This window comes from Pyxicephalus adspersus, chromosome 6 (genome assembly GCF_032062135.1).
Source record: "Pyxicephalus adspersus chromosome 6, UCB_Pads_2.0, whole genome shotgun sequence".
Lineage (NCBI taxonomy): Eukaryota > Metazoa > Chordata > Amphibia > Anura > Pyxicephalidae > Pyxicephalus > Pyxicephalus adspersus.
In genome coordinates this window covers 91371265-91398968 of record NC_092863.1, presented here as the reverse complement: position 1 = coordinate 91398968, position 27704 = coordinate 91371265, and the positions used below count along the sequence as shown (strand labels likewise).

The 27704-nt window shown below is 38.5% G+C and overlaps 1 protein-coding gene across 3 annotated transcripts; it reads left to right on the top strand.

The window, feature by feature from the left end:
* The first annotated feature begins 267 nt into the window (after positions 1–267).
* On the top strand, positions 268–25687 carry AGXT2 (alanine--glyoxylate aminotransferase 2). Of its 3 annotated transcripts, none has more exons than XM_072416582.1 (15): positions 394–460; positions 2775–2848; positions 4635–4807; positions 6932–7116; positions 7248–7371; positions 8731–8825; positions 9972–10065; positions 15693–15786; positions 17603–17703; positions 18732–18824; positions 21531–21663; positions 22694–22782; positions 23541–23690; positions 24784–24882; positions 24982–25687. In XM_072416582.1, the coding sequence occupies exons 4-15, from the start codon at positions 7031–7033 to the stop codon at positions 25087–25089; spliced, it is 1266 nt and encodes a 421-aa protein (XP_072272683.1). In that variant the 5' UTR covers positions 394–460; positions 2775–2848; positions 4635–4807; positions 6932–7030; the 3' UTR covers positions 25090–25687. The 3 variants fall into 3 exon arrangements, with proteins under 3 accessions (XP_072272681.1, XP_072272683.1, XP_072272682.1); XM_072416581.1 differs by having other exon boundaries at positions 4635–4939; XM_072416580.1 differs by lacking the exon at positions 4635–4807 and having other exon boundaries at positions 268–460.
* Positions 25688–27704: the final 2017 nt, after the last annotated feature.

Here is a 27704-nt window from a genome sequence, read left to right as displayed (position 1 = left end):
CAGCAATAAATACTTATTTCTCCATTACCATAGCCCTTAAGGAGATGATTGCAGCCTATACAAGACATGACGTGACATGATATGGTATATGGATACAAATGTGCAACATGACCCCATTCCCGGCAATTCTTTTGGTGGCCATGACATGACACTCGTGTTATTGGCACTCATGGTATTGGCTTAGATGGTGAAGTGTTGGCACTGAGTCTGCCAGCTTTCCATTGGGTCCCTTACACATAATGTGTAGTGCAGGGTGAAGGGTTGACAGCCGCCTTCTCCTCCTCTTCCTCCTCCTCTGCTCTCCCAACCTCAGCTGTGTATGTAACTCTATACACACAGGGCTGAACCCGTGTCCCAGCACATTCTTGTGTGCTTTCCAACATGAGGCTCTCTGGAACCATGACAAGTGCTTTAACGAAGGGATATCATAAACTTTTCAAACCACTTCGCCACAACGCAGGTAAGTCAGCACAACAGGAGCTGCTGATTACTTGAAATAAAGAATAAGAATGTTTATTGATGGGACAATAAAAGACAGGCAGGGCAAGTGTATGGCCAATTTCTTTTTGAAAATTAGAATTGTAATGCTACCAGAAGCTCATTAGATAGTATTTAAAGTAATTCCAGCAAAAACAGTTTCAGCAGACGAGTGTTGTAGAGAACTCTCATGACAGATAGACATAGAATGTTTCTTCCGGTAAAAAAAGAGAAAACAAGAATCTCTGACAGTTTTGCTTTTCTATCAGTCTTGCTGTTGCAGAATCAAATTTTGCTCATGTCTGATGAAACTCAAAGTTAGTTAGAGAAAATCTTTAGTTCATGGTGACATTTTCTATTTCGTTGAATGCATTTGAATAAAAAATGCTGCATTTGACAAGAAAAGGTTTCATGTGGGAAATTTTGCCTGCAGTCGTGTTTCATGCAGTACAACTTTAAATAAAATGCAACACAGAACAAACACTGGTAGGTGTACAGAGAGCTGAGCTGTTAAATTCTTTCTAAAATAGGAAGCAGGCAGAGCTGAGCTGCTGAGCTATTATAATAAGAAAATGAGCTGAAACACTGCCAGGAGGGCGAGCATGTTGAGATGAACTTCTTAGATACTGTTGGGGAAAAAATAATAAAGGGGGCACTAGGCAGCTGAGTCATTACTGGGATGGGAAACCTAGGATGGCTGAGAAGCTAAATGATTGCAGGGAGTGGAAGAAGGAAGAGCTGAGCTTCTGAGTTAGTGATGGAAGAGGGGGTGCAGGAGCAGCTGAGACACTGCTGAGAGAGCTGCTGGACAAGAACTAGACTTGAATGCTTCTGCTTCGAGGATACCATGCTCCACAAGGTTTGCAGCTACAGGGATCATTAAGGGCTTGCTTTAAAGTTGCTTGCTTTAGACATAAGCAGTTTGGATGGAAATATAAATTCTTGTCAAAATTAGTGAATTTGACATATATATATATATATATATATATATATATATATATTTATCACCTGCCTAATGCATGGACTTCACAAGACTTGTAAAGGTGCTTCCTGTAGTATTTGGCACATTAGCAGAAGATCCTTTACCCCTAGCATCTTGCTTTTATCCCATGGATCATTCTGCAGCCATCTCTACTTCCAGTAAACTACGCACATGCACCCAGACAACCACATGAAAAAAATGTGATTCGTTAAAACCTTTATTTTTTGCTGAATGGTTTGTTAATGATGTCAATATGCCATTTGTAGCATGTGTTCTGACATTTACCTTTCATGGCCAGCATAGTGAGATAAGCTTATCACTGTTTTAATTCCCCTTTCACTATCACAGACTGATGCAGGTTCAGGGCAGACCTGGAGTCAGTGGGTCAAATGTTGCTGACCAATTTTTATATATATTTTTTATTTTTATTTTGTTATTTTTGGTTGCTGTGATTCTGTTATTCCTATTGTGACTTCAGTTAGATACAACTTACATCATATTGTTGGGATTTCCCATTTATTTTCAGGGATGTGGCTGATAAAGGGGTCTCATGGGGTGCACAAATGCGATCTTGTGCATCACATTCATTTTAATTTTGAACAAATCTATTTCAAGTTGCTAAGGCTTAAGTAAAGGCTCGGAAGACGTGAATATTCTGTAAATATAGTAATTATAGTAGGGGTTCCCTAAAGACCTGAAAGTTATTTCATATGAGAAAGGTTGAGAAATAATGCAGTAATATAATGGACCCTAAAGAGCAAGTAGTTCAGTAAGCTTGGGACATTAAATGACTCCTGGGAGGGACAGAAGCTTCTTTCAGCTATCCTGTGCCTGTTCTAATACCAAAACCTAAAATATCCATACCAAAAAAGAAAGCAAAAGCCTGCAGTGAATGTATAGTGAATGTCAGATTTACTGTTTTTTAATACACTGGGCAACTGGCCCATTAGGATGTAAAGCTTCACAAAACTTTCAACCATATTTACACATTTTCTTTACAAAAATTGTGTAACTTTCTATAAGACAACACCTATAAATAGACCCCTATATTAAATAATAAGAACCCTAAATACAACATCACAACACCCCATCATTAGCAACTTAGTAGTAGAATAGTAAATGACTTTAGATAAATATCACAAGTACAATGTTGCTATTTACTGATATTATTAAATATTGTTGTCTTTCCTATTCTCTTTAATAATCTCTTTAATTCCTATTCTCTTTAATGTTATTACCATTATGTTTTTTTATCTTATGCCTATATTAGTTGTATTGCATTTACATGCATGCTGACACTGATTATAGCCAATAGTTTGTTGCAGGTGCTTATCAAGCGATGGGAAGCCAGAAATGCCCCCGTGTGATTTTAAGCCAGAAGAGTACAAGGTAGGTCTATCTGTCATTATAATTATTGAGATGATCAAGGTGTTACTGAATCTAGCATTGGATGGCTACCTTGGTGGTTTGCTTCCATACTTTACCTGAGCTCCCACCATAGATACTATTGATATGGAGATTGCATGTTCCCTGTTTTGGTTGTACAGGTTTCTGTCCAAAAAGAAACATGTTAACACCTTCTTTGCAATATTCCTTTTTTATACCTGCAAGAATTAGAAGTGTTTTCTGAAGGGTTGGCGGGCAATTAATATTCCTTTTAGCAAAAAATAAGTTAAAAAATAAATTTGAAATTCTGAGAAAGAACATACAATACAGGAAATTTAGACTATCCTTCAGGCACTTTGATTATTAAAGCGTACCTAAAGGGTAGACAACCCTTTATTGAAAAGTACAAATTCTGTTTTTTTTTTTTGTTTTTTTTTTTAAGTGCAACACCTTTTTTTTTTTTAAAAAAAAAAAAAAGGGTGCAGCACCACCCCCTAATTCTCGATTGCCTAGGAGATCGAGAATGACCGGGAGCGCAAAGCCTCACAGCATACCTACGTCACGCATCCCGGGAGGTGCTTGGGTGCTCCTTCTGCGCATACTCGAGCATCTTAGGCATGCGCAGAAAGAGCCTTTTCATGAAAAGGGGAAAAAGGGAGAAAAGGGAAAAAAATTACCGATCTCACGCATGTGAAGACAGATGCCTGGACAATGCAGGACTCGATGGATCAGACTACCCGGGGGGATTGAAAGCGTTTTTTTTTTTTTGTGTGTGTTTTGGGGGATTTTGAGTTTAGTTCCTCTTTACATCCACTGTACGAAATGAAACCACAACATACACTATAATCCAAAAAAAGGGGGTGGCAAAAATAGCACAAGCACAAAATGTGATGAAGGTGAGTAGGTGGGTGGTGGATTCCCTATCAAGAAAACTGACCCAATAGACAAAGACTCCAGTGTTGCAACGTTTATCAGTGCTTTAAACATTACTACTTTTTATTTCTAATATGTTCATATGCGGACATATTTGAGGCGGAATTGGGCTAAATATAGTGGTCCAATGTCTTTACTGAGGTAGATCAGATCAGTAGAGATCAGAATTGATCAGATCAAGCCAGCCAGATATAAACAGGTAATGCCAGCATCCCAGTATAGTGAGAATTTACTCCCCAAACAGACAGATCTCATGCTCTAATTATTCCAGTTCATGCATCACAAAAATATGCACCCTTAGGCAATGAGGTGCCCCCTGCCCTTCCACCCACCCTGCCATGTTTGGTTTTTCAGAGAAATTTCCTCTTTAGTTTTGTGCAAAGCAAGCAAGGTTTAGGGCTCCATCAGTATTTTTCTATGCCAAAGCCCATTTTTTGGCACAACAAATCAGAGTGAGGATATTGGTGGGGTCCAATATCTTTTTGATATTGTAAACTATGTCTGAGAGGCTGGAGATCCCTGCTTTCTTTTAGAATCTGAATGTGTCCATGACACACACCAGGCTTTCCTAAGTGAGTGGAAATCAGTTGTCACTGGAACAAGTGTTACATTTTTCTAAAATCTCCACTTTGTGGGGAAAACCATACAAGTTTTGTTTTCTATCCAGAAGACAATTGTCACCAAGGCAAAATGGGAGAGTAAATGACCTCAGCAGGAACCCAACAGAACAATAATAGTTGTACCTTCTAGGTAGTTACTGGTATAATGATTAAAATCCCAAAAATAGAAGTGCCCCATGGTGTCCATTCTAACATACTGGAAGATCACAACAGACTACTTTGCTTCTTTTTTTCAGATTCCAAGCAATAAAAAACCATAAAAGAGTTTCATCCATTTGCAACTTTGTCCAAAGCCACCATGACGACAAGCTGGAAATGCACCTTTAGGATACACTTTTAAGAGGACCTATCACTGAAAAATTGTATAATCTACCATTGCTAATCTAGTTCTAAGAAACTTGCTTGCCTGGTTAGTGTTCTGATCCTTTGCGCTTAATATCTATATAATCAAGACTGCGGTTTTTAGCTATTTGCTGCAGGTTACTACAGAATTGTTTCAGATATGTGAAAGAAAATACCGGAAGACCAGCCTTATATCCAGGCAAGTAGCATTCTTTAGAACAATATCAGCAATACCAGCTTCATTATTTGTCAATGGTAGGAAAGTAGGGCAGTGTGGTGTAAGAATATGGGATATATTCGGAAATTCCAATCAATATCTCCAATTCCCCTGATATTCCATGTAGTCACAAAGCTGTCCACAAGGAGCTGCCCCCCTAACTATTTTCCATTTCTTTATAATAAATTAGTATATTATGGGTTTGCTCTAATAGTATATTATGAGTTTGTCAGGTATGTCCTGGATTCCATTTGGCTAAACCCTAACCAGACCAGTATAGGGATGTTTCGGATTCTGCACACTTCTGCCTAAAACCCCGTACAGATGTCAGATGATTGATGTTTAGTGATCATTTTCAGTGACAGATGAAGGAATGAACTCTGTAAATACAATGCTATTCTGTTATATGGAGAGGGGAGAGAGGACAAACTAGTAGTAACCCACTGTACTCCATACGAAAGTGAACAGTGGTCATTCCCAATTGGTCACTCATCAATCTGCCGTGGAAATTTGATATACAATGTGGGAGGACTGCTGTTAAGATGTTAACAAGGTGAACACAACGCTCATCATGGGTGACGATCACCTGTCATGTGTACCAAGTTTTAGGCTCATGGTAAACACACTAAAAAGTACAGCTAATAAAACCTAGAAATACAATGCAATCATAGACAACCAGGATACACAAACACACGTTCTGTCCTCAGCAGAAATGAAATGTGTTTAAACTGACTGGGGTAATGTTTGTCATCTTTTCTGCTTCTAGCATCTTCCTAAATCCCCATAAATCTGCAATTATCTTATAAAGCTGAACTCCAAGCAAACATCTAAACAGACAGACAGAAATACACAGATATGTGCTGTTGCCTAAAGTTTGCCTGTAAGAGAGTGAACTATTCACCAGTATTACCTGTGGTCTCCCTGCATATGATCTTTCCCCCATTACTAACTTGTCATATTTGTTCTGTATGGTGTCCATGCATGGAGGCCACCATCTTGGTAGAGGCAGGGCATTGCTTCCTCCTACTTACTTATCTTTTCATCAATTTTATTAAATGTGGGAGGGGGTTATATAGGGTTATATAGGACTGTGTAAGTGACAGCTCTGGTGTTTTGTAGTTTACAAAGGACTGTATGGAGTTGCATGTGCAAAGCACAGGTTTGTTGTACAAATTCTTCCTAGTAATAAACATGCCATTTTTTAAATATGATTCTCACCTGGTTCAGGAGAAATAGGAAATAACCCATCCAAGTTACACACAATGGGCTCTTTCTCAAGTGGAAAGGGAAACTGAGCAGCTGGCAGCCCCTGGACATACAGAGTTCTGTTATGTGCCTGGGAGTGCTGTGGGTAACCAGAATTAAACACTGCTGTGGCCTTTGTGCAAATCTTCAAAAATTAATCTTGTAGCCACAAGTGACATCACACAGCTGTGTGGAGCCACATGCAAAAAATTGACTGAATGGGAAAAGTTGGGATTGTGGTTGGGTTCAGGGCAGAATACTGTGACTCATTAAGGGTCTGAAATGGTCCTATGAAATAGAAGAGACTGCCTAGTACATCCACATGATCAGATCCAAACATTTCCAGAAAAGGTTCTCTAAAAAGAAACAAATTATAGGTAGGGGTTCCTCAAACATATATTTCATGAGAAGAAGGTAAAGGATATGGTTTGTACCATCCAAGAAGGGGCATATGTATATGAAATAAATACTCTACTCCAAACTGTGAACAGTGGCAGGATTACAGGCCATGGCTAAGCACATTTTATAACAGTTGTACATATCTGAGGATGATTTTGGGATAATCTACACTAGAAAAGGGCATGTAAGATGTATGGGAATCAATGTTCAATACTATAAGTTGTGCTGGATAGGGATGATGGGGACAGTTCCATGCTGCCACATTTACTAAGCTAACATGATGAAATGAAGTTACTTTGGCTTATATATATCATTTTTATCATCATGTAGGGTATTCCATACGAAGAAGTCGTAAAAATCCGCAAAACAAACCTATCTTCATGTTTGACCACCCATTACAAGAAGCCCATCCTGGCACACCAGGGACACATGCAATGGCTGTTTGATCATACGGGGAAACGTTACTTGGATCTCTTTGCTGGGATTGTCACTGTCAGTGTTGGGCATTGCCACCCGTAAGTAAGCGTGACACCGGTCTAGATCTACTTTTCTCTGAAATGTTCATTATACAGATACATGACTATCATACAGGAACTACTTCAAGCTGAAGCAAACCTTTAAATGTTACTATTTTCTCTAATTTTAGGAAAGTTACAGAAGCAGCTAAGAAACAGATGGAACGTCTCTGGCACACAACCAATATTTACTTGCATTCACCAATCCATAAATATGCTGAGAAGCTGACAAGTATTATGCCTGGAAAACTTAAGGTAATAAACAAATGGTGGTTGACCCCCAGGAGTCTGCTGCAGGCTCCACCACTCTCCCAACCACATACATTCAACTGAATTGGAGAGTTTTTGAGCAACTTTGAGCAGTACGGTTGCAGTGGCTGCAGTTGTGGTTGCTGAATGCAATGTGTTGCTTCTGGTCGCCCATGAGTGGCCAGCTGTTTCCACTGACTTCAATGCAATTCTCATCAACCGCAGCTTACATCGATTGGGAATTGGTTGTGATTGCTTCCTTTTATACATGGACTTTCTGAAAACATTGAACTGGGAAAATTTCAACCGCATGACACAGAGGAGCACGTTTGAGGTTGGACTGCAGTTGATACAACAATGGCAGGAATAAACGCACAGTATTTAGGAAGGGTGGCTTGGAGCAGCTAATAGCAGCAGTTTGCAACCACAAGTCTGAAAGAGGTCTAACTGGCCACATTTGGGATCATTAGTTACCTTATTCCTACCTGTCTCTTTCATCTGGGTGTCTGTCTCTGTTTGATGTGAGGTCTTTGGAGCTTTTGGCAGCACCCCTCTTTTTCTCCACTTCTTATACCTTTCTTTTCTATACTTCCTCCCTTCTTCTATCTATCCATTGTATCTATTGTGTACTGGTTGGCTCCTCAAGATAATATAATCTACCTGCTTTTTTGTGGTACAAGTATTGTTTGGTAATAAATGTTCCATTATTATTATCCTTTTATTATCCTAACATTCATCCCCTTTTCCAATTTCTTTGGCTTCATTCGAAGCTATAAGTAACCAAGGTATATCCTATTGTGCTTTCTAAATAACATATAAATCTATTTTTTGCATTGTTTTTTGAAATTGTCAGATTGCTTCTCTTTGACTCAATAAATCTCAATAAAAACTGTTGAGTCCAAGGCAGCATGGACCTGATTTAATAAAGCTCTCCAAAACTGGAGAAGGTAGATTATCATTGGAATAACTGGGAGATACAACAAACCTGGAATGGATCTGGTCCAAGACTGAAAACATTTGTAAACTAATAGCAAATGATTTGTAAGAACTACATTCCAGATTTTCTGGACTGGCCATGTTCTTCTGTGATAGTCTTCTTCTCCAGTCTTGGAGAGCTTCAAAAAATCTAGCACTTAAGTGCAGGTGCAATTTACCTATGCTTTAACCACCTTCAAAGTGTTTTTAAACCAGTGACACTTAATAAGTCATGTTTTCTATAGAATCTATGACAAACAGGTCACTGTTCCCATATGTTGCACTTCACTTCCTAATTTTTAAAAGTAAAGGGAGAAGTAAGTACATTTGTTTATGTACATATATAATGTGGAGACATAATTTATGTTTGTACCTTTTCTTCGCTTGCAGGTGGCTTTCCTGACTAACAGTGGTTCAGAGGCCAATGACCTGGCAATGTTAATGGCAAGACTACATACTGGCAATTTTGATATAATTAGTTTAAGGTAAGCTTGGAACCTTTGGGCCCTGATCGGCAATGTGATAACTCTGGTCAATGCCTGCAGCCCTGTTGTGTCTTAGAGCTGGAGCACAGGGCTCTGTTTTGCCACCATAGGCTATAAACCTTCCACACTTACCTCCTTACACTACTTACTAACAAGTGTAATATTACCATCACGCCCATTACTTTTCCTATAGGGACTGATTTAAAGTTATATTCACTTACCAGGGTATATTATCCTCTTTGCAGGGAAAAATTCATTTAACTTAGTGAATGTGGTGTTAATTTACCTTGCTAAGGTTACCTAATCACATTCAAGGATTTTTGCTTGCACATGATTGGATGGTTGAAGTCAGAGCTTCATCAAATTTAGTAAGCTACAGTAAATGAAATATCCCCTGTATGCAGGGGTGTAGTCGGAAGAACAGGAGGAACGGTACTATCCATGACGTGCCCGCCCCACTACACCCCTGCCTATGTGTCACTCAAAGAGGAAGAAACTTCCCCCAGAGTGACGTCATAATACCAGAACCAGCCTACTCTTCCATCACAGGTCTGAGCCTATGATGGGAGAGTGGGCAGGTTGTGTTCAGAGAGAAAACCCACCCACCGCCCTGAGCCTGTAATTCTATACGGAAGCCATGGTCTACAGCTGTGGGCAGTGCGCCCCCCCCACCGGGGTCCTTCTCCTGACCCAGCAGGGGGGTGGACCAACCAGAACTGTGGACCACCAAAGAATTATTTGCAAAATAGGAGTGGAAATGGGTGCCTATTCCTGAAAAATGTGAGGGCAAGGTGTTCCTATGCGCCACACTACACGTGCCACTCCACTACACCCCTGCAAGCAAAATTACTTTAGTAAATTATCTCCATAGTGTCAACCTTCATAAAGATCTCCTTTGTTATTCCCCATGATATAATCATTTTATATACATTCTTACACAGTGTTAGCCCACCTCTACATTGTCTGTCGTCTTTGCTATCCTTCTATATGCATATATTCCAATTGCCTAATGCATCCACTTAACAATAACCTGCAATAAATAACAAAAAGATACAAGAATTATGTACTTTGTCATTTCAGGGCGAATTGACAGCTTCTCTTGGCTGCTTCTGAAATAAGACTTTTTTCCTATTTGTTCTTTTACAGAAGTGGCTATCATGGGGCCAGTCCATACACTCTAGGGATAACATCGCACTCCTCTTATAAGCCTGGCTTGGCCAATGGATTTGGCTGCCACACGGTAAGGTTTCTTTCTCCAGTTGGTATATGTAATTTATAGATTAGCAAATGGAACTGGTTTGGTGCCACATCCAATAACACAACGAATACAAAACATACAAACAAGTGTTGTTACAGATTTCTAAGGCCCCTTTCATCAGGCTTCTTCAGGAAAGAGAAATAATGAGACCAGAATATCCTAGTTGCAATCTAAAACTTCTCCCGAGATGAAGAACTCACCAAGTATCTGTATATGAAGGGCTCAGGGGAAGAGGGGAGTACATGGCACTGGAGTCCATGGACCTTCTGAGGATTATGATGCGTCACTTTAATCAATAAGCCTCAGAGTGTCTTGTTAGAATTTTATGGGTCTAGCTTATTTCATCTTAGGGGCATGGTTAAAAGAATCCAAAATGCAGCATGGCAGCCACTTCCCCAGTCCTTTATATACAGGGAGATACTTGTCAACCAGCAAATTCTTCATCTTTAAGGCAGAAGGTTTAAGATTGAAACTAGGATTTCCTGGTCTCATCATTTCTCTGTCCTGAAGAAGCACATTTTGCTAAACGCATTGAAAAATAGAAAGACACGAGACTGTAATTTTTGCAATTTATGTCGGAAGATGTTGGTACATGTATGTTTTAATAACTAAATAAGTTATGGTTTTATTAAAATATTTGTGAATGTCCAGTGATGAAAAGGATCTGTAGTTTACTCAGTCTCATGATCCATCCAGACTTATGACCAGGCAGGTTTGGTCTTGGACAATGGCATAGCTACATGCAACCATGATGGGGCTGTGTTGTCAACTGGTCCAACAATAACCACAACTTACTTACTGCAATGACATTTCTATCCTGCTCTGTCTGTTGTCTGAGTTTGTAGAATTAGGAGGCACTTCACTTACACCCATGCATAGTAAATGTTTATTTTATATATACAGGTAGGTCCGGGTTACATACGGGATATGGACTGTAGGTTTGTTTTTGAATTTGTATATAAGTAGGAACAGCTACAATATTTTAATAAATGCAATAAGGACAGATGTTTGTCTCAACATAATATTAGGCAGTGTGGTGTCAGTTACTGTATAAAATCCTCACTGTGAGCTAATCACAAACAAAGCAGAAAAAAACGAAAAATCTTTATGGAGCCTAGACATTCATTAACGTCTGGAGCAAGCTGTGCTTTGATATGCAAAAAAGAAACAACTGCAGATTTTGTCCTGGTCATTAAAGAATTACAAGATGTTACAGAACAGCTCAGCCCTTAAGATCACCCACAACTTCAGCTGTGTTTACCAAAAGACTTCCTCTGCAAGTCATGCAAACCGCCCCTCCCCCCATCAAGCCTCCATCCTGCACACGAGCGAGCAGGGAAGCCCTGTTCCTATCTAGGAGTTGTCCATATGTCAGATGTCCATAACTCTGGGACTACCTGTACTTTGGTTGAGCTTTCTGTCAAAATAAATAAATCAATAAAGCTTATGTATTTGCATTACTCCAATCAGGATGATTGTGTCACCTGAACTGGACAGACTAGGCATTGGCAGCAAATATAATCAGATATGGCGAGTTTTAAATATGGAATTATTGGAAATCATGGCAATTTGTTCTAGTTGCAGCAGCACTGGTAATGATAAAAGTCATTATCATCTTTTATATTTAGACAACATTATCGGTGCTTTGTATTACTCTAAAACCGCAATACAAACAGTTTTATACATGTATGTAGCCCTGCAAACCTTAACTCTGGGATTTTTATCCAGCATACATGGTTCAGATGTCAGTGGGTAATAATATTAATAAGGTCTAACTTCATTCAGTCATGTGGGCTGCAATAGGTTTTTTTACCTCTTATTTGCCCCTCATATTCAGAACATTTCCAGGTCCTGTCACTTTCACCTACGCAACATCTCCAAAGTCTGCCCCTACCTGTCCCCAGAGACCATCAAACTCCTTGTACATTCTCTTATCATCTCTCGTCTGGACTACTGTAACCTCCTACTCGCTGGTATTCTACTAACCCGACTCTCTCCTCTACAATCTATTATGAATGCTGCAGCCAGACTCATCCATCCTTCCCTCCGCTCCTCTTCCGCTGCATCTCTTTGTAGTTCTCTTCATTGGCTTCCATTTCACCTTAGAATCTAATCCAAGCTCCTGTGCTTTGCCTTCAAATCCCTCCACAGTTCTTGTCCCACTTACATTTCTGACCTGATAGAAAAATACTCCCCCAGCCGCTCTCTCCGCTCCTTTAATGACCTACTAATGACTTCCTCACTCATTACCTCAGAGCTGCCCCGACTCTCTGGAATGGCCTTCTGCTCATTTAAAAGAGCACTCAAAACCCATCATTTCAAACTTGCCTAACCGTCTTCTTCTGTCTTTAAAACCTTCACTACTTCCCACTGCATATCTCCCCTCTATATAGTGTTAATTCCTCCACCTTCTAGATTGTAAGCTCTTCGGGACAAGGTCCCCTCCTCCTGTGTAACTGTCAGTATCTATCTGTCATTTGCAACCTATATTTAATGTACATCGCTGTGTTATATGTTGGTGCTATGTGAATCTTGTTTATTAATAATAATAATAATAATAATAATAATAATAATTATGTCATTGTACCTTTATCCTTCATGTGGGCCTGAGCAATTTTTATGTTTCTACTATGATCCTGTTTTTCTGGTGAAAATTTTTAATTACAGAACCACTTCAGTACTGACTAATACAGCTAGGTGACTGTAAATATTTTTTTAATCTATTATAAATATAGGAGTTTCTTCTAGTACCCTAGTTTTATTGCATTTGTATTTAAAATTTAAGAAAAAATTAGGCTAGAATAATGATAAATATGTATTTTCTAAGATTGTGAAGCTAAAATAGGGATAGATTACAAGTTTTTATTCACATTCACATTTGATGAATATATTTACTATAATGGTGTTTGTCACTTAGCAAAGGAAATTGTCACTCAGTTTAGTTCACTTAGTTTTGTGATGAAAAGTCATTTTGAAATGAATACCCAATTTGGGTCCGGAAGTGGTTCAGGGGACCATCCATGATACCCATGCAGTACAAGGTGACAGTGGGTTTTAAGGGCCCTTCCTGCCCCAGGTATACTCCCCTTATCAGTTACCCCTACAGCTTTGCCCGTGTCAGAGGCTAGAAGAGTGGCAACATCACCCCTTGGTATGTGACAGGTCAGTCATTAGGCCTAGATATTGGTTGCTATCAATGAATCATGTCAATGGAGAATGTTTCAAATTCTTCCATACCTGAAGGGGTCTTTTAAAAAGAGAAGTTGGCAAAGTATTTTTATGAAATTACATTTTTTTTTTTTTTTTTGCAAACTCAACATGTCGGTTATAAAGGTGCAAGAACTGAAGTTGTTAAATATCATACTCTTGTGTTAGTTTCAACTGTTTCCAGTTTTGAGTGACAAAATGAATAAACATGCAATTTGATCCTAAATTACCTGGCGCTGCCATGGTTTCAATCAATGTCCACTACAATTTAAACTGCTGGATTCCTGCAAACTAGGAATTAAAGGAAACAGTGGTTGGCAGATTGCCGTTGTTGGCTAATGGGAAACTGAAACAAACAAAAAGAAATACCAAGTAATGCCGTTAGGTATTTACTGAAAAAAATAATAATGTCTTTGTTACAATGTAACTAATGTAACTGTCTGAATTCAGTTCAGGCGCACTAGTACCCTGGGAGCACAATCAACACCAGCCAATCAGATTCTCTTCCAATGCACATGTGCTGATCACAGCAGAGAGAACAAAGATGAGCAGAGAGATAACTTTATATATGTGCTGCATGCATTGTTCATTCTCCATAGTCACAAATAAAAAGGTTGGGGATGTGTTCTGACCAAGCTGTTCTTCTAGGGTAGTAGAGGTAAAAGACCTGGATATTCTGCCTGGTATGGTGCCCAGATCACATAACTGGGTGAACTGGATTACAGATAATATTAATGTTTAACTGCTCTCTTATTGGTTTTGAAGAAAACTCATAACCGAGGTATATGGATGTTTGCAAAAACATGATCATGCAGATGAACACAAGTGGAGAAAATTTGGCCTCAATAGCGGTGATTACAAGGCTAAAGTACATCAGTGACTGATTTAATGTACAGAGCTGCATTTTATGTTGGCACTTAACAGGTTAAAAATAATAAAGTTTAACAATGTGCATATAGGTGCCATACAAAAGTACTTCCCAGCACTTGTATCTTCCCAAGTATCCAACTTTCGCTGCCTTGTTGACACATTTGATTCCCCTCTAATTCCAATAACTCTTTCCCTTGATATTACTATACCTGTAAATAATAATTTTGCTATCCCACAGGCACCCTGCCATGATGTCTCCTTTGTCTCCTTTATTTAGAGCATTTCTAGGTTTCCCCTTTCTACATCCCCAAACGACACCCATTTCTTGTCCATAGAGACCACCAAATCAAACTTTAGATCCATAATCGTTTTATCTCTTGCCCCAAATAATGCAGCATCCTCTTCTATAGTATTTCACTAACCAGACACTCTCCTCTACAGTCTATGTTGCAGATTGGGCAGCATGGTTGGCTCAGTGGTCAGTAGTCTCACCTTTGCCGTACTAGAGGTCCCAGGTTCAAATCTCTACCCGGTGCTTGTATGTTCTCCCTATGAAGTGTGAAGTTTCTTTCCACATTCCAAAAACATGCAGTTGGGTTAATTGTCTTCCCTTCAATGTAGGCCTTAAACTGTATTAATGACATAATAAAATAATAGAGCAATTAGATTGTGAGCCCCTTTGAAGGACAATTATTAATATGGATTTTAAAAAGTTTTGTATAATGTACCAGCGCTATATAAATGCAAGAAATATTAATAGGCTTTTTTACTCCTTCAGGACACATCGTCCTGAAGGAGTTGACTTCCATTTCACCTAAGATTAAATTCTAGCTATTGTGCTTTGCCTTTAAATCATGTTCTGTTCCTTTTACTTTTCTGACCTTAAATAAAAAAAAAAAACCCTAACCCCAGTATACACTCTTTATAATGACCTACTAAGAAAATCTACTCATACGTAGCTCCAAGACTTTTCCCCGAGTTACTCCCACTCTTTACAATTCCCCTTTTCATGCTAATAATATTGCACCTACTTTAAGCACTTTTCATTAGAACCTCAGAACCCACCTCATCAAACTTCTCTACTCATCGTCCTCTCTCCTAACCAACACTAATTGGCCACATTTCAATTCCTTACCTATTGTACACTATGCTTCCCCACCTCTTAGATTATAAGATTCATTGGGTAGGATCCGTATCTCTAGGTTTGTCATTTGTAGCCTTTGTTTTACAGCAGCTGAGTAATATGTTAATGTTGTAGGAATAAAAGATAATATTACGAGTATAATAATGTAATATTAATTATTTATATGTATGATTATTTTATACTTTTTATACTTTTGTGCCATAGCACAGTGAATGGAATGACATGAATGAAAATATCCACAATTCACAATTTACTTTAATATAACTTTTAAATACTTTCCTTACCTTATTTTAAGTTAGAACATTTTTGCTATTGTAGACTTGCGGTTTACTCTGTATGCATTATATTTTTTCTATTGTGTTGACTTTTTTTATTATCTGTACTGTAGACGATGTGTCCTGATGTGTTTCGAGGTATATGGGGTGGAAGTCATTGCAGAGATTCCCCTGTACAGACCATGCGAACCTGCTCATGTTCTCCTGGTAAGAGCTGATTCTTAATTGGCTGTTTTTTAATACATTTAGCATATAGATGTATGCACATACATGGTGGAACCGGCATGACCCATGTGAATGCCTTTGTGTTGACAGGACTATTCATTGAATGGTTCCAAATAGATAAATTCTTGTGGGTGTCATAATTACCTTACCTGTGTGCAGAAACAGCCCATTTATGCCTACCACAATGTACATGCTTCATCCTGGTGTAATTAATTTGTACACATGATAGGATACATGCACAATGCGTTTTGGTGCTCTGTATTGAAAAAAATAGAGCATGTCCATTAGCCTATATCGGGTGTTTTGCTCCCAATTGAAAATGAATGGCAAGTCTTAGTACAATGCGCAGTAATGCTTGGTATGTCCAGGAGATGACACCCCTTGGAATAAACCCTGCACCCCTTTCTTCATGTGATAATTTCTTAAAACTACTGCTTGAACCTGCTGTTAAAGGCAGAATTCGGTCCACTTTATTATCACAGCTACCAGTACTATTTAACCTAACAGGCTTCCGGACCACCTAAAAGAGAGCTTGCTCATACCTCTGCACACCCCTTGCACCCCCTGCAGCTACCCAATATTGGCTTATCTGTACCAATATTGTACATCCAGCTCTGGTGCTGTCCTCTTTCAATGTGAAAAACAGCAATGACCTCAATAGTGAATATTTAGGAGTTCTTGTATAATATAAATCTGAGTCTGAGCAAACATTCTCTGCTGGAGAATCTTTCAGGTCCATCTATTTGTAATGACAGTGATTGATTCTCCAGAGAATGTTTGGTGAATATCAGATTCCTTTCTTTAAAATAGACCCCTTAAAGTTAAATGTTAATTATAAAGTAACATTCCAACTCCTAAACTTATGTGTGAATAAACATGAGTTATAAATGTATATACATTTCATAAACCCAACTCATAATGAGCTAGATACAACCTGCTAGTTGTAGTTACCCCCAAATTATGGGCACATCAGAATGTGAAGAATACCTCCTTCCCTGGTATGACGGTTTTCAATTCTCCATAGAGCAACATTGGTCCAATGTGTTTGCTGTATACAACCACCAGTAAGATATATAGTCTCATATTAAAATTTTAACTTTTTTGATCAGCTCATACAGAACAGAAATGTAATTTAATAAAACTACATTTACTGGAAGAGAAACAAATTAGCTTAATGCATCAATAGCACTATCACAATACAAATGTAAATGTAATGTGTGTGGGTGCTCCATTTCCCGGGACCTCAGAGCAGCAATTGCACAATATGTCTAACTACCATGATGAGGTATCCTAGTCCGCTTTTAAACCTGCAATCAAAAATTACATGGTTAGGCAGAGGGACAGAAGCAACCACACCGCCAAAAGTAATAGGGAACTGTACCGCAATCCAACCACGACCACGCACGTTAGGTTAAATGGGAGCACCGTTAACCTTTCAATACAACAATTCAGTTAACCACAAGTCTGGAAGGAATGTAAGTCCTGATCTATGTATTTTATCTTCTCTTCCAAGGACAAAGATACCTAGCTATTGATCATCATTATGACCCCCCACTCCCGCCATCTTTCTAGTGCCCCAACATTGGTTTAGTGTTAGTAGGTATTCCAAGTAGAAAATGATCTGCCAGGTAAAAGACAGAACCTATATACTGTCTCTTGGTGCTGATTGCAATGACTGTATGGAAAGAAGTTAAAATTATTTTATGAAGCTTGAATTGTTTTTGCCCCAATGTCTGTTTTATATAATGCAGTGCAATGTTGCTTTTTAATGCTGCCTCATCGCCTCTGCCTTTCTCAGGTTCCTGTAATGCCAAAGACAGATATATTGAGCAGCTTAAGGATACTCTGGACACCAGCACTACAAGGAAACTGGCGGCATTCATTGCAGAACCCATAATGGTAACCTGACAGCATTACTTATAATATACATTCCATCCTTGTCAATGTCTACAATGCCAATGGATGCCCATTCTGTGAACTTGCAATTCTAAATAGTGGGGTAATATAAGGAGCAGAAACAAATCTGGTGGGACACAGGACAATGATGGGGAACTGCAGACAGCAGTAAAAGAAAAGAAGAGCAAGTTTGCAAATGTAACCTATGGTCATTCTTCTTTATTCCTCTGAGGTCAGCTATATAATCTATGATCTCTCCCGTGGTCTTCCCACATCTTAGCAAGATGTGCAGTAGGTCAGGCAGTTGCCAGGTAGCTATGGTGTCAGGCAAAGTAAATAATGTTTAAAAAAAGTGAGAAATATAAATATTTAGTAGGTATAAATAAATTGTCAGTGATATAAACTTTAAAGATTAAATATTCAGATTCCTCCATGTGTTCTGTCTGCTTTAACATTGCCACCATCATGTTTCACAGTTGGGATGGGGCTTTTAAGTTAATAACTAAGACCAGGTGTTAAATAAATTACTGCAGAGAATTTTTTTGCACATTGTCTGTCTCTCACATGTCTTTTTTCAACAGTATACTTTTTTTCTCATTATTTTACCATTATTTTACTCTCCAGCTCCATCAGAGTTACCAATGGCTTCCTGGGTGCTTCTCTAACAAAAAAATGACCCCCCCCCCACCCCATACCTGATTGTTGAGTTTGATGGGTAGCTTTCTCTATGCAGGGTTTAGATGTCACATATTCTTCTATTTATTGACTTGGACCTTTTTGGACTTAGCACTAGGGAACGTTACTTGTAGATGTTTACTACAACACATAGACAAGATTGTAAAAAAGGAATCTAAAACCTAAATCAAAGTAGATAAATGTATTGTTCTGTGGCTAACCTTTCCTTAGTTAAGGTGGCTATATTTGTATTACATTTGTGTTTTTTAGTTGGTAAGCAAAGTCTTTATTTTATTCTGTATCTGTTATGCTGCAGATAACTATACAAATAGTAAATGTCTCGGTTTGTTTTGCAGGGTGTTGGAGGAGCCATTCAATATCCCAAGAACTTTTTAAAAGAGGCCTATGAACTTATACGGGAGAGAGGAGGCCTGTGCATTGCAGATGAGGTAAGTATTCTTGCTTTCTACATCCTTGAGTTACTTTTTATTGCATTAAAGAATATCTAAACACAAAAAAGAGTCCAATGTACCAATGGATGATCTTGTAATATTATGGATTATAGACTAGTAATAGATACAAGGTGCAGCTGCTTCCCAAAGGTCTAGGTGTCAATGGGATGTGACACTGTTTCTAAACCCAAACATTCTACAGAAATGTTAAATTGTTGCTCACAAATTTAAAATAATAACTAATGCAAACCCATACAAAAGTTGTTGTTACTTAACTTAAAAAGTTAGCTGGTATTAATTTGTGCTTTCATAAATCCAATTTAAATTTAAATGAATCATATGCAAACAATGTATACGCAGCATTTGTTTCCTCTGCACATATTACAATGTAGCCTCAAAGGGGAAAAAATCCAACAGCTCAGTAACTTTGTGGACGATTTTGGGAGTATCAGATGATGAGAAACAGTAGCAGATAGATGAGTATAAGAGGCTGCGGATACAGACACAAGTTTAGACTTTGTCTTTTTTGGAAACATAAAAAGCATTAATATTTACCAGTAATTTCCACATTCATTTACAGAGTTCAAAGACTCTTGTACTTTGGGTAGAGGTGACAGTTTTTGTTTTTTACTGCTTACTGTATGCATTACCATCCTATATTCTTTTAATACATGTTACCAGATCCTAGTCTGTCTATTATGTAATCATATCTTGAAGTGCTGTGCTACTGTTCACTTTTTTCAGCAAAATTGTTGTAGCTAATGTCAGTGGCAGTTCTGCTGGTTTTAAGTCAGTTCTTATAAATATGAGATGGTGCCATACTTTATATATTTTGCTATTTATGGGACATATATTGAGAAAGGACCTTTCTGGACTGAAACATGTAGCATTGCTGTGTTGTCTTTAATGTTGCTGTAATAAATTAATGTTTTTTATAATATTCGCAGAGGATGCTCATCAACCTCCGGCCTGTAGACAGTGGCCAAATTATTCCCTTGAGGCATAAAATTACATTTATTTTAGTGACAGGCACTACCTTAAACTTCCATGGCTAGTGTACTCTTAAAGAGAAGGTTTAGTTGTTTTGTGGGTTGATTTTAAAATTCTAGTTTATTCCAAAATGTTCAGTAGGGTTGAGGTGCAGAAAACCCAGTTTCCTGCATACCAAGCTATTTAGTGGGTTGAGGTCAGGGCTTTGTGCAGGCCACTCAAGTTCCTCCATACCAAGCTGTTCAGCAGGGTTGAGGTACAGACCATTAAAATTCCTCAATACCAAACTGTTCAGTAGGGTTGAGGTGCAGGCAATCCAAGTTCCTCCATAATAAACTGTTCAGTAGCGTTAAGGTGCAGGCTATCTTAGCTCCTCCATATTAAACTGTTCAGTAGAGTTGAGGTTGAGGCTATCTAAGCTCCTCCATATTAAACTGTTCAGTAGGGTTGAGGTGCAGGCAATCTACGTTCCTCCATATTAAACTGTTCAGTAGGGTTGAGGTTCAGGCCACTCTGAAGTTTCTCTATACCATATTGTGCAGTAGGGTTTAGTTCCAGGCTACTCACGTTCTTCCATATCAAACTGTTCAGAAGGCATGAGGTGCAGGCCATGTGTGTTCCTCTGTATCAAACTGTTCAGTAGGGTTGAGGTGCAGGCAATCTAAGCTCCTCCATATTGAACTGTTCAGTAGGGTTGAGGTGCAGACTATCTAAGCTTCTCCATATTAAACTGTTCAGTAGAGTTGAGGTTGAGGCTATCTAAGCTCCTCCATTTTAAACAGTTCAGTAGGGTTGAGGTGCAGGCTATCTAAGCTCCTCCATATTAAACTGTTCAGTAGGGTTGAGGTGCAGGCTACTCAAGTTCCTCCATACCAAACTCGTCCCTATGGTTGAGGTGCAGGCAACTCATATTGTTCCATACCAAACTGTTCAGTAGGGCAGGCCACTTAAGTTCTTCCATATCAAACTGGTGAGTAGGGTGGAGGTGCAGACCACTCCAGTTCCTATACATGAAGCCCATCAAATCACATTTTTATGGAGCTGGTATTTGTGTACAAAGTCACAAGGTACAATCAAGCCCCAGCAGGTGGTCAAATGTGAGAGTGGCATGTCCTAATTACCGCTGCATTAATAAAGTTGTTTTGACTTGTTTGGATCATGGTGTGCAGCTTCATAATATTGGAATTTGTTTTGTGTGTGAAACGAATCCCAGAGGCAATCAGGTCCTGGCTGGCCAAGGTGAATACAGCACAGGACCTGTGAGTGGTAACATAGGTTTGTGAGTTCTGTAGAAAAAGTGTAGTTGTAAAAAAAATAATTTTGCTGTAGCAGGTCCATTTGCATACTTTGACTATATTGTGCATTTGTGGTGGTCAGGTGCCCTAAAACATTTGGCAATATAGTGTATATGCCCAAATAAACATTACATTAAAAATATTATGTGACACAGGATCTCCAGCACATTGTAAATTCTGGTAAAGCAAGAACAACATTAAATGTTTTCTTTCTAGCATTCCTATTCAAACATTCAATCATTCAATAGCTGTGTGTAACACTCCCAAATAACTGCAGTAATTTTTACTATGGGTTATTTTAGAATTATTGGGGCAACCAAATTTTCGAGATTATATATTTTATTATTATGTTTTATTACAATATACACAAACCTGATGTAAATTCTCATTAATAAGGATGTTGATGTTCTTCTTGTAGGTTCAGACTGGCTTCGGCAGGACTGGGAGTCATTATTGGGGGTTTCAGACTCATGATGTCATGCCCGATATTGTGACTATGGCTAAGGGTATTGGCAATGGATTTCCTATGGCTGCCATTGTCACGACAGAAGGTGAGAGAATCATTTTTATACTAAAATGTTTAGAAGAGCTTATCATGGCTGTCATAGATGTCAGCTCACAAAATGATAACACGAGTCATTTCTCCAGTGTATTCTATCTGTAACATTCCATCAAAGATTAGATTTCAAGTTCATAAAAGGTTTTCTCATACAGATTTCTGACTTCCTTTGTTCACATAGAGGATTTTTTATGTAGGTGTCTGTTAAAGTGGAAGTGAACTCTTTACACAAAAAGTCATCAAGAGGTAGAGGTTTTTGGCAGAAGAGACATGCAAAGTCTATGTTGCATGTTGCATTTTGAGTCTCCGAGCCCCAAAGATTAGGTTTAAATTTCTGATTTTGGAACCCCACCTATAAACCCTGGGCACCCTATATCCTAGAATTGCCTCCAATCATGAAATAGAACTCCAGCTACACCCAACAGTAGAAAGTGATGATACAATTGTAAATCTTATATATGAATCTGTCCATTCTGGCTACAAGTAAAGCTTTTGCTTTATCATTATCCAGTATTTATATAGTGCCAACATATTACGCAGCACTTTACAAAGTCCATAATTAAATCTATAACTGTCCCTCACAATCAAATGTCACTACCATAGTCATATGTCATTATCACTGTCTAAGGTCAGTTTAACCTAACCACATGTTTTTAGAATTTGTGGGAAGAAACCAGAGTACCCTGAGGAAATCCACACAAAAACGAGATCAAGGCAGCCATTATTCTCTATGAAAGGAGTACATATGCACAGAAAGGAATACAGACATGAGAAGTACATGCTTCTTGGCAATTAGTTACATCCGAGTCTGCATATGAATACACAAATTTGTATTCAAGATAAAAATGGATTAAACGTCCTACAATAATTGTTGTAGGTTCGCTGAAAACATAGGCTGGTTGCTCCGGTTTGTGAGAAAATGAGCAAGACAATATTACTTCATTTTGATATAAACCAAATTGTATTGTACATACCAATAACGAGAACACTTAGGATCCACTGACCATCCTTTTCTTTTGCAGAGATTGCAGATTCTTTTAGCAAGGCTCTGTACTTCAATACCTTCGGTGGCAATCCCATGGCATGTTCTGTTGGCTCTGCTGTATTGGATGTAAGCTTGCGCTCACTACTTTCATCATATTTGTGGGAGATAAGTATTTAAGTACAATGCTATAGGGATAAGAACAAGATATATATATTTTCTCAAACTTCCGATGGTTCTGCGAAATTCTGGCAAACCAATTATACCAGGCTGAGGCCGCAGCTGCATTTATTGGGAAGATCCCCAGCACTAGAGGTTAATTACCCTCTAGTGCCCCAGGATCGCAGTGGATTCTCAGAGCTGCAATCATTCTTGCAGCTCTGGGAATCCTGTTTGCGATCCCCGGCACTAGACGTTAAATGAGGACAAGTATCCCTATTCAAAACCTCTAGTGATCCCTGATTGGATTGGAAAGCTTTCCTCAGCCAATTAGAGAGCACTAGAGGTTTTGAATGGGGAAACTTGTAACCTATTTACCTCTAGTGCCGGGGATCGCACACTGAGCTGATCAATGAATGCAGCCGGCGCTGCATTCATTGATCAGCGGAGCCCGCAATCTTTTTTTTTTTTTTCAAATTTGAGCTCAATCGGCGAATTTACACCATTACAAATTCGGTAAGCAAGAATGTCCGAATTCGCCGGGAGATCGCTTGCTCATCCCTAGCCATAAAACAGCTTTACCAGTACTGTCTTAGTCCTGCTAGACTATATATTTGCAGAACCGATGAAAGCCATCACATCATCTCATTGTATGCCTCTTTAAGCACTGTAATATTTTGATGTCACATACTCTATATCAAAACCCATTTGCTTTGTTTTTTTTCCAGGTTATTGAAGAAGATGGACTGCAGAATAACTGTGCCTTAGTCGGAACTCATTTGTTACTGGAGCTGGCCAAATTACGGGATAAGTATGAAATTGTTGGAGACGTTCGTGGAAAAGGACTTATGATCGGAGTGGAGATGGTAAAGGACAAGGTAGGAGCTATATCATGATTTTATGTGCATCAAAAAGAGTATTGATTAAAGAGAATCACTTAAACTTTATATTTATCTTGGAATAAAAATAGAAAAATTGAATGCTCTGCTAACATTTTAAGAGAAGGAAGGACAGGCTGAACATTGAGCTGGTATTATATTCTTGCACTTTTTTATATACTGTGTTACAATACCAAGGCTCAGTTTTCATGCTATAGTTTATTAAATCTATTTATTATGAATTAAAGTAACTAAGACCCAAAATAAAACTGAAAAATACTGAACCTACTAATTAAATGTACTAGTCCAATGTTATCAAAAGATGCGTCTCACCCAAAGGGGACCTGAACTCATAATGTGAAGATTTGCTATCTTGAACATGTAGAATACTAATTGTGCCTATGTACTTAAAACCCTGAAAGATTTACTTTTTGTCCCGATTGCCTGAAAAATATCAGTTACTTTTGGATTACTGCTCTGTGACCTATAAAAGGTGTATATCTGCAGTGTGAGATGATATAAGGCATTGTGCATGTGGCTGGAAATAGATTAGGAGTCAAATTTGGTGGCATTACCAATGTGCGGTTCTCCTTACTGGAGGGGAAGATGTATCTGAGGACCTGCAGTGCAAAATCCCCCTGCTTTTAATGTAATTATTTTGTGGACTTCTTGAATATCCCCAGTCATTAGGGGCACAGCTCTGACACGAGGAATCAAAGCAAGATGTCCTTCTCCACATAGAGACAATGCAGAACAAGACATTGCAATTATCAGCCACAGATTCACAAATGCCTTTTTAATTAATCCCAGAGGTTTTTAGAAGGATTCAGTTGCAGATCACTCGAGTTCCTCCACTTCAAACTTAAGTCATCTTACAATCTCTTGCCACAAGCTGGAACTACACGTTTGCCTACAATGTATTTTTTATGCTGTAACATTAACCATTACTATACTCCACTTTTTTTTACTATATACTAGATTTTACCATGAGTGTAGTCTTCATTATTCTAAAATAATTCTGATATATAGAGTTCTATAATTTTGATATATTTCTAATCATTGCTTTGGTGATCTGTGGGTTTCTTACATTTAGAAAACACTTCAACCACTGCCGGCAGACGAGATGGGCCTCATCTGGGAAGAATGCAAAGACAACGGTGTCCTGTTTGGAAAAGGAGGATTATACAATAATGTAAGAAAATAACATTTCATTAGAACTTTATAAGCCAAGAGTTTCTGTAATATTGTCCTTTTATAACCAAACATATATTGTTTTATCCTTTCTCTGCAGACGTTTCGCATAAAACCTCCAATGTGCATCACAAAAGAAGACGCTGATTTTGCTATAGCTGTTTTTGAGGATGCACTAATTAAACACAAAGCGACAATATCCAGATGAAGAAGTGCTAACTTCAGGGATTATTGAAGGCATCTAAAGTCAACATGAGAAATGTTAGTTTATAGCAAATCCATAAATATCAGCCATAAAAACAGTGCACAATAATGTTTTTCTCTAATTATGTGATGTGCGTCATTCTTTAATTCTTGCTGTAAGCATTGCAATGACCAAGGAAGAAGCTGATGTTTACTACCATTGATTACTGAACTGCTAGGACTTCCCCCGCCATCCTGACTGTTCCTGCCCACCCATGTATGTTCAAGTTCCTTTTTGTATTCTATATATTAAAAAAAAATTAAAATATCTAGAAAAGTAGGAACCTGTAATAAGAGGCACAGTGGGTGTGTAGACCTGGGAACCAACAGAGATTACGCCAACAAGCCTCCAAATACAGTCAGGTGATCGATTTATTCTTAACCACAATCTGTAGATTAATGTTCCACTGAATGTGCCATGCAAGAGTTATATTATCAAGAATGAATTCTATATTATTGTGTCACAAAGAGCTCAAGTCTCGTGTTAGATCCAATGTATTCCTGTGTATCTTATCCAGGGAATTGTCACATACAATTACAGTTTACAAATTGAATGAACTAAATTTTGTTTTTTGGCCTTTTTATAAGCCTATAGTAAAAAAAACAGTTAACGGGTAGTGCTCGGCTAGGGAATTAGGGACTGTAGGTTTTTTCCTCAGTTGAATTTGTAAGTCGGCGCAGGTACATTATTTAATAAATGTAATTAGGACAGATGTTTGCTCAAGATATTATTAGGCAGCGTGGTGTCAGTTACTGTAAAAAATCCTCACTGTGAGTTAATCACAAAGCAAAAAAAAAAGAAAAACTTTATGGAGCTTTGAAATTCATTAACTTCTGGAGCAAGCTGTGTTTTGATATGCAAAAAGAAACAACTGCAGAGTTTGTCATTACAAGATGTTACAGATCAGCTCCATTTTTAAGATCGACCACAAAATCAGCTGTGTTTAGCAAAAGATTTTTTCTGCAAATCATGCAAACCACCCCCCATCAAGCCTCCGTTCTGCACACCAGCGGGAAGGGAAGCCTGTTTGTATCTAAGAGTTGTCTGTATGTTGGATGTCCTTAACTCTGGGACTACCTGTATTTAGAAAAAAAAAAGCTCAAGATTCTCCATCGTAATATATCAGTTTGCCAAAATCCTCCAATGAGTAGAATATGCAATTAAAGAAGATTGAAAGCAAGGGTTTCCTTGGCAACTTTACATATATTTGTGATCAGTGTATTAAAAATATAATCTCTAGACAGAGCTCAACTGGACTTATACAGTGCAAACAATGGTCCAGTAAATAAGTACACAAAGTGATAAAGTGGGGTTGTTTTTTACTGCCGCGTTTCGCCATAAGGCTTCCTCAGGGGATCACAGAGACTTTGGGTTTACTGGAAGAGTGAGGTTACGTAGATAAATGATTGATTCCTCATAGGAGTAAATATTAGGAGGTAAATATTTTCTCTTTAGACAGGAATAGGAGACCTAGAGGTGCTGGGCAGCATGGCAGTAATTCGAACTATAATGACAGCTCCTAGGTCTAGAGATTATATTGTTTAATACACTGTTTGATCACAACTATATGTTAAAGCACCTAGTAAAAAAACTGGTTTATTAAAACTGTGCTGGGTGCTTCAAGGCTCTTTGTGGTGATAAATGTTGAGGTTTGTTAATCAGTTATGCAGTTACAGTAAAATTAACAGACACATAGGATGTTCCATATCTGACCTAGGCTTTAAGGACCTTTAGGATTCTAGTCTTCACTGAATACTGAAGTGTACCTGAGGCCAAAACTTTTTCTGGTCATGTTGGCATACTATGGGTCTGCTTCTCATGTCTAGTCCTATAGGACCACCCATAACTGACTAATAAAGATATTTCCCACCTTTATTCTTACTCCAAATCACTTCCATAAATTTCCAATAGGATCCCTGTTTGGTATTCCCAATCTGGTTAAACCTCTCATTGGAGGGAGGTCTCAAATGACCTAGCTTAATCCTCTTTATGTCTTGGGTAACAGAACCAAATTTTTGGGGTCTACATGACCTAGTCTGCTGCTAATGTGGAACGGTTATTAGTTGTTTGCTGGCTAAGTAGATGTACGTAAAGAATAAGTCTAGTCCAGATTTTAGTCAGGGAGTCAGCCCATTGCTTAGCAATGCCAGCTTTGTTCTCCCTTGCACATTGACCACTGGGAGCTTCATGGCTTTGTATCATGTATGATGTGTAGACTGAAACAACGCCTTTTCTTTGGCAATGTTCATTGGAAGGAGAAATGACCCAATATTTGGCAGCAATTTTTATTTCCAGCTTTTAAAATGCTTTGGAACTGATCCTAGTGAACTGGTTCTTGCAGGGTCATCTGAAATTTGGAACAACAGACTGGATGTCATATTCATTAACCTCTACAGGCCCAACAGGCCACAGTTCTTTATCTCATTCAGTTGTCTATAGCATCCCATTGCTGACACCGCGCAAAGATCTTTATCCAGATCCTGGGAGCTGCAATAAATGATATGAAGAGTGAGAACTAAAGGCTCACCTCACTCAATTGGGACGGTCTTCAGAGGTCATCAATGACATTTCTAAAAGGT